The following is an 8497-nucleotide window of genomic DNA, read 5'->3' on the forward strand; positions in this document are numbered from 1 at the left end:
ATAAATTATCCTATATATTTTAAAAAACGAAGCAAATTATCTCTCTATCTAAACCATTGATAAGGGGTTTTCGAAATACAAGGAAGTAATTTGTTAATTCTTTTATATATATATATATATATAAGGATTTGTTTGCTCATTTCATATATCATAGCGGATTAAATTCTATTTAACACCCAAATAATATATATACTAAAATATTATTTTCCGACTTTGATCTCATTGTGTAAGTTGATGCTATTTTCATCTGAATCTATTCCCACGTACCATTCGCCCCGTTAAATTTTTCAATAGTATTAAAAATAAGAACAACGTTCAAGATTCCAAATTATTTCATTAACTATAATAAATAAATTTAAATATACTTTGTATTTGGTAAATTTGAAATCAAATTCAAACTCAACTAAACTCAATCAACAAAAAAATATGTAAAGACAATTAAGTCAATGGACTCAATTCAACTTCCTATCAAATGAAATTACCCTCTATTTGATTTATACTGTATTTGGATGGACAAATTTGGAGGTAAAGAAAAAAAAATGTGTAAATTTTATTATATTAAATTCATTATTATACTCTACTTTGTAAATTATATATATATTTTTCTTCAATTTAATCTTAAATCATATTAGCAATATTAAGATAAATTTCAAACTTATTTAATATAAAATTATTTTAAAAAAATTGTGAACCATCCTTTCATCCCAATAAAACCTATACAGTTCGTCGTCACTTTTATTTTTTTAATAAAAAGATTATATAATTATATTCCTATCAATAAATTTAAAAAATATATCAATTCGATTAGTAAATTTAAATTATAATAAAATAATCACGTCTATATTCCCCATAATGTCAAATTTATTAATGAAACCGCATTTCTATCCAATACCCGGTTTCGTTACTCACATTGTCTCCTTTTTTCTTGGCGGGAGTTTAAAGTTAGTAAAAGCTAAGGTTGAACTGATTTCTGAGACGATGAAGTTTTAGAAGAACGGATCTGCAGGATTTCAGGATTAATTATTGATACCGGCATTGGAAAAAAGTCACCGCTGCTTTCCTCCATTATTACCCGATTACTATCCATTCTCTTCAATTTAGTTGGTACCCGAAAGGAGATAGATACGGCAGCTGTATTTATTGTGAATATTTTAGTAATTTCCATCGTCTTTCTTGGATAAAGTTGCATTCTTTATCGGAAATGGTGATATGTAATTTTCCTGGGTGTTCCTTTTAGGTGTGTGTGTGTGTATAACGTTCTAGTGAAGAGGGTGCCAACTGGGCCCTGAAGTTTTGGAGCTAACTGTCCATTTTGAGTGCAGGTTTTCAGAGTTTTGAGTAAGCACTCCTCTCCCAGATTTTAATCGGAAATGGGTTTGTAGTGTTTGCATCAATCTGGTTTACTTTTCTTGCTTTCTCTCTATTGTGTTACTCTCGACCCATTCTGGAAATCTTAGCCTAATTACTCTGCTGTGTTGATCTTCGGTGTTGGAGAACCGTGGAAATTCAAAGAAGATTCTTACTTTATGAGTTGGTTCTTGCTAGGAATCAGATTGATGATTATAAGCTCATAAATTTGATAGTGATCACAGTGTTGTAGTTTCTACAGTGTCACCGATGCCTGCTCATGCTGAGTTCTTGGGCCTTCGTCTATATATTAAGGGTGCTTTGGCCATGTTGAGTTCAGTTTGCAGGAACCTGCTTCCCGTTGTTTTTTTAGTTATTATGGTCATCCTTCTATTTTTTGCACTTACACAGTTTATTTGTAGTTTCTATTGATGGCCATCTTTATCTTTTTCTAGTCCTTCTGTGCTGCAGTGGCTTTGAGTTTTTGACATCTATAGATAACATTTAAAATACGGTTTCGAGTTTATGTTTAGTTAGAATTGAAGTGGTTTTATCCCGGGGGGGGGGGGGAGTCTTAGTCCAATGTTGAATTCATAGTTTCGTCCTCTGTTTTTAATTGGTATTTGTCATGTTCGTACACCTGAGGAGGATCGGTTCCCCCCCTTCATACTGGAGTACCAAATCATAGGGAAATTTCATAGTTCTCTTTGCTTGATTTTCCAGAGTTTCATTTTGCAAGCTTTTGGTATCCAAGTACTATATCCATTTTTCTTTAAAAAAAAATTGTTTTTACTTTATGTAACAAATCCTGTTTATATTTTTGCGGTTCGTGAAGTCCAATCTTTTCTTGAATGCCAGACATATGAACTTGTAGCACAAACTAATTTCTTGTTCCCAGGTTTTATCAGGCCCAGTTATTAGGCTTCCTGCAGTGCTGTGACATAGAATAGCCTTTGTGCAACTAATCGTTGTACCTGTAGGGGAATGGAGGATATCTTTTCTCGCCTGATATCCTTAACTTCCTATATAAGCCAACGAATAATCGAATTCATAGGTAAGTTGATTGTTTTACTCCATTTGTCCGTTTCTGCTGGAAGATGCCTCTCTATAGCATCTTCTGCACATTGGATTTTCATTTTCACTATTATTTATCTTTTCGTACCATGTCGTTGCAGAAGATCTTGTTTTAGGAGATGCAAGCAGATGCTTAGAAGATTCAGAGACCAATTCAACTGAGCAATATCCAACATATGAAACCTGCAATGAGCACGGCCTTTTCTCAACATGTTCTGCCTCCTTATCAAGATACTGCAACTCCAGCAAAAACTTTGACTTTCATGAAAGAGATGCGTCAGATATCGAGGATCTATCAGACATAAATACAGGATTAGAAGTTGTGAGAGGAAATTACTGTAGAGGTGTCCGCTTCATTTTCAAAGGGTAAACCTAGGGCTCTAATTCATTCAGTCTATTGTTATAGCTATTGTTTGATTTCAGATCAACAGTACGCACATGATATTCAACCTAACCAACTTAGGATGTAATAGTTTAATATTTTCCTGCAGTTAAACTTGTTATTTTTCCCGGTTATATGCAGTTGGTTACTATGTTTGTAGGTTGATGCTCCCCATATTTTGTCTTGAATTTGCTTGGAGATCAGCAATAGCATCTTGGAGATGTTTATGTTATCAGATGAGACGTATGCAAGCTCATGTGCAAAGGTAAAAGAGTATGCTTAGATTTTGACGAGAAGATTAGAGAAGCATATCTAGTTCTCAAGTGACAATTTACCTTTTCTTGTTTACGTAACCTTCATTTTTCACAATTTTTAGCATCGTAACTCGAGTGCTTAGAACATTGCATGGGTCTTCGGATGACATTGGGTGGTTGCAATGCGCTCCAGGAATGGCTCCAGTGAAAGATGGTTCAGCTCACTTCATGGAGCTGCTACACAGCATTAGGTATCATATTCAGTTGTTCATCAGTATAAATTGATTTTGCTTGTGATGTAAAAATAATGTAACCATTACAGACACACATTTTTTGTAAAGAATTGCTGAAACTGCTTAATTGATTGGTCATTTAGTTAAATAAACAAATTCTCAACTGAAAGTCTTTTTGTTAAGGTTTGTGAAATCCCAGCCTATTATTTTACCTCTCCTCTGTCCATATAATTTGTGTCTTTGTGGAATTTGATTTACCTTTAATGAAAGCTTTTGTTCAGCATCCATCAACTGATCTTTTAAGGTAACTAGTAGGAACCACGTGCGTTGCACGTACTGCTTATTATATTATTTAAAAATTGAAATTAAGTAAAAATATAAGGTATTTCATAAATTAAAAAATAACTTAATATTTATGCTGTAATTTCTCAATGTATTAAATCCTTTTAATTTTCATGAATTTTTCTAGTCATTGCGTGCTATATCATAAGGAAATCTTTTATCCCATTGTTGTATTACTGTATTATATTATAAATATAGAAAAAGATTAATATGAGTAAATAAGTACAATTTGGAAAGTAATTAATATGAATAAATATGAAAAGTGTGAAAAGTAATTAATGGGGGTAACTAATAACTGCAAAAGTAATTAGTATGAGTTAATAAATAAATTGTTTTAAATAATTATCCTTAGGAGTAATATTATTCTAAGGTTAATTTGGGTAAACCCAAAAATGCAAGAAACTTTTAGGACCATTCATACTTTTATAGATATATATATAATATAATATATATAGATATAGATATAGATTAGATGTGTTTTCCAGATGGATGTGTGGCAACATGAGCGGATGGGACGTTAGCTTATCAAACCAGGATCTCAGCTTAAATTATGAAGAACTCCCTCAAAATTCAGATTCCACATTTTTTTTTATCTATTTTAGGACATAGGTATAGATTTTCTTTTCCAAATGGAAAAAGTTACAAGGGTCCATGAAAGATAAGACGGAGTGACAAAATATCACTTGTAGATGTCTATAAGAAGATTGTTTGCTTTGCTGGAGTTGTACTTAGTTCATTACTTGCAGTTTGCTATTTGACTCTAAAATACGTGAAGTGTCCATTGGCATGGCATTCATGGTTTTAGGCTGTTCCTGTAGAGTTGGTATATTGACATAATAAATAACTAACTGGGACTTAGCTGAGAGAGTAAGATAGAGAAAGAAAGAGAAAAAGGAGGCGCTTTCAACTTTAGAGAAGATGTGAAATGCACAGGAAGAGTTGAAAAAATAATCTAGAGCATTGATCTATAATCTGCTTAAGATTGTGTATACGCTTTCTCTGTTATGGATATCATGTTACCTTTTAGTTTTGTAGTTTGAATTTCTGTAATTTAATCTAATTTGACAATCATTCCTAATTTGACAGTGTGTTGTGAAGTAATAATATGAGGCTTCATTAACACCTTTAGTTTTGGATCCACTTTGTATATCATACCTGAGAAAACTTAGTGAAACCTGCTTATTAACTATTGGATTCAGTATATTGAGATGTCGCTGAACTATATAGTTTCTTGTTTCCTACTTAGATTCATGTCTCAACCTTGCTAAACAAGAAAGTAGAAAAGATGTATGTCTGTGTCTCGTACTATTATACGAATTTCCTCCTTGTTTGCATCAAGTTCAGGAAAAACCATAAATCTGATCGCATGCATGTATGTTGCCTTCTAGGAATGGGGTGCACAAACTACCTGATTCTTTTGTTTACCTGCTTATTCCAGGTTTTAACGAGTCCCATTGCCTGCTTTCTTATTTGCTTTTCAAACTTGCTGGCTTACTGAATCATTTTCTTCCACATTTTCGAAATGTAAATTGGTAGGACTTTTCAGCAATCATGGCCCCTTGTATTTTGTCAACACCAAAAGATTCTTTTCAAAGATGGGTCTAGCTTGTCATATTGCTAAAATTCACAGTGAGGTACTTCAAATGTTTAGTTTCGACGAACTCAAATAGAATCACTTTGTTCCTTCTACTAATCTATCTACCCTCTCCCTTTTTCACAAAGACTGCTTTTTTGTGAATGCCTTGTATAGGCATCAGTGGAACACAATGCTTGGGAACTAAAACAGTATATTGAAGAGCTATACTGGGGAGCCAGCAAGCGTGTGATGTTGCTTGGTCACAGCAAAGGTGGAGTTGATGCTGCCGCTGCTTTGTCGATATATTCACAAGAATTGAGCAATAAAGTTGCAGGATTGGCTCTAGTGCAGAGTCCTTATGGTGGAACACCTATAGCTTCTGATATTCTTCGTGAAGGACAGGTTGCTGACAGAGAAACACGGAGAATCATGGAGTTCTTAATATGCAAACTGATTAAGGTAATAGTTTCCATTGCTCATACTAGAAGGTTAAGAAGGTTCATGCATTGGGGAAAATGTGTATGTGATATGGAATTAAGATAACATCTTGCCTTTCCTGGCCTAGGCCCGTGACGGGGGGCTGAAAAATCAGTTATGGTGCCTTTGAATTGTAGAATGCTTTGGTAGTGCCATGCTCATCCAGTGGGCTGGCTAGCCCGTAACGGGAGAACACTATAGCGTGTATACAATATGGGGTTGGATAGGTTGTGCTAACTTTTTGGTCAAACTTGTCGTTTGCTGTCTGAGTTCCTTAGACCAATCCAAGTCCAAACAAGCACCAGAACTGCACGTCCAGTCTATTTCGTTTGGGGAGATTTTTGCAGTTTTAAAAGTCTCCTTTTTACTACTGCTGACAACTGTTGAATTAAATGGATATTTTTAGAACTTACCCCCAATCGCAGTGTGGTCTGGTCTCGGGATATGGTTGCAGCAGTTTAGCAGTTCCCTTTAACATCTGTAGCTGCAAGTTATAGTTTCCTCCTTAGGCCTAGCAGAAACACTTGTTCTGCATCATGGGGATGCACATGAAGTGTGCTTTCATGATATCGGGAAATAGTTGACGGGTTTAAAATTGCAGATATAATTTCAAATTGCATTTGGTTTGATTCTGTCATGTGCTTCATGAGTATTCTCATCAGTTTCAATACTGCGATGATCCAACGAAAATACTGTGACTCCTGGATGAGACACGTAAACTTCCAAATCGTGGAATAAGTAACACTATGTGGACAAACTGTCAGCAGTGTATACTTCTTTTAAACTTACACTTAATTGTTTTATGTTTCTCAGAATTTGAATTGTTACGTTGCATGGAACTGTTTTTCTATGTTCTTAAAATTAAGTTACATAGTAACTGATTAATAATAATTTTCTTGCTAAAGGGTGATATGAGAGCGCTGGAGGATCTCACCTACGAGAAGCGGAAGGAATTTGTTAAAAACCACAAACTTCCCGATAACATTCCTATAATATCCTTCCACTCTGAAGCAAGTGTGGCACCAGGTGTTGTTGCAACTTTGTCTCACATTGCACACGCAGAATTTCCTCGATTTGGCAGTGAGGATGATGTCCTTGCAGTGCGAAAGGTGCCTGTTATTGTTCCTGTCTCTGCCGCAATGGCTCTCAGTGCGCTTCACCTGCAACTGCGGTATGGGGAAAAGAGCGATGGTCTTGTCACATGCCGTGATGCTGAAGTTCCAGGTTCCATTGTTGTCAAGCCTGACCGTAAACTTGACCATTCTTGGATGGTGTACTCCTCTTGGAATAAAGACCATACCGAGCCTGATGCTTGTGAAATGTGTGAAGCTCTGTTAACTATGCTTGTTGAACTCGGAACATAAGTCCAGAATTTACAATAACTAGTGTCTGAAAGGATGCAATGTCAAAGGTTTTTGGTATTCTTGTATTCTTGCTCTGAGAACTGCTGGAAGTTGCAACAGGAATTGGGATGGTTTTATGTTATTTTATGGGGTAATTGGCATGTTGCTCCATTTAGATGTATCTCGTTGGCACAATACACCCTGAAATTATATTTTTGGCACTTTGCACTCTTGAAATAAATAATGCTCTGCATTCTGCATCCTCCAGTCATTTCCGATAGAAATATCGCCGGAAAAAATATCAGGTGGAGTTTGGTAGCGCCCATCCTGTTTGTAGCGTAACTGTTTCGTCACCATGATTAGACAGAAAATCAACCAAGAAGCCACAAATGTGGCAGAAACCAGCAGAGAGCATTCAACTCCAACGACAGGTGACGGAGCTGGGGCTGGGCCCGGGCCAAATTTTCCTTGAGCAAATGCACCGGAGAGAGTCACCATAATGGCCACTGGAATCAATATGATCATCATTCAAGAACTTGCCATTGATTTCTGCTATATGCAGTACATCTATGTGACCTTCAATTATCTTGAATCTTGATAATGAGAAGGTTTATAGAGCTATATATGTGTATACATAAAAACAGGTTGGGTTCGCAAGTGTCTAAGGCCAAGAAAAGCACGGAAAATTGGTGAAGAATATGAACATGCCGACATTAACAATGTTGAAAAGCCTCAGTTGAACAGGAAAGCAGTTTCGAGGGCTAAGCTAGGTTGTATACTGAGTTTTTTATATGAGAGAAATGTGGGGAATTGCTACTACAAAGCTCCTTCCTTGTCCCACATTGCTTTCACAAGCCTCTCATATAACCCAAGTTCTAATTGGGCTTGAAGGCTAGGAAGTGGAGATTTAACACTCACAAGCTAGCCCAGTTATTGGATTAGTATTGTATGATGCAAATTGTGACAGTAATAAATTAATAACAAACCAATCTGAAGCAAATTGGTAATATCTCATTAAATAGGGAATATTTCAAGTTTTTGTAGTGAATCAGTTAAAATTATATTATAATTTCTTTAATTAATAAAAATTTTAAATTAATTGTAATTAAAAAATATTTAAATTTATACATATTTTTATTTAAAAGCTATATATATTCTAAATTCAAATATTTTTATATTATAATTAATGCTAAAAATTATTAATTAAAAAATTACAATCAATTATTATAAATATTATAATAAGTGCAAAGATTGTTTATTAAAAAACAAGTGCAAATATTATACATACACTGATGTAAGTTAATTATTATTGTTATATTGATGTTTTTTTTAAATATTATATATATTATAAATATTATATGTTATAATTATTTAATTATAAATTTATATATTGCTCTAATTATAATCAATGTTAAAATTTATTAATTAAAAAACTTTCAATCAGTTGTTATAAATATTGCAATGGACAC

General features: G+C 34.4%; 1 protein-coding gene across 3 annotated transcripts; it reads left to right on the forward strand.

Annotated features, from left to right (window-relative positions):
- LOC105173544 lies at positions 923 to 7282 on the forward strand. Of its 3 annotated transcripts, none has more exons than XM_011095324.2 (9): positions 923 to 1338; positions 2246 to 2401; positions 2523 to 2787; positions 2964 to 3068; positions 3180 to 3308; positions 5021 to 5070; positions 5169 to 5266; positions 5383 to 5667; positions 6591 to 7282. In XM_011095324.2, exons 2-9 carry the CDS (start codon positions 2332 to 2334, stop codon positions 7047 to 7049), a joined length of 1461 nt encoding a protein of 486 aa, XP_011093626.1. In that variant the 5' UTR covers positions 923 to 1338; positions 2246 to 2331; the 3' UTR covers positions 7050 to 7282. The 3 variants fall into 3 exon arrangements, with proteins under 3 accessions (XP_011093626.1, XP_011093629.1, XP_020553343.1); XM_011095327.2 differs by having other exon boundaries at positions 2526 to 2787; XM_020697684.1 differs by lacking the exon at positions 923 to 1338 and having other exon boundaries at positions 1351 to 2401.

This window comes from Sesamum indicum, linkage group LG11 (assembly GCF_000512975.1).
Source record: "Sesamum indicum cultivar Zhongzhi No. 13 linkage group LG11, S_indicum_v1.0, whole genome shotgun sequence".
Taxonomy (NCBI): Eukaryota; Viridiplantae; Streptophyta; class Magnoliopsida; order Lamiales; family Pedaliaceae; genus Sesamum; species Sesamum indicum.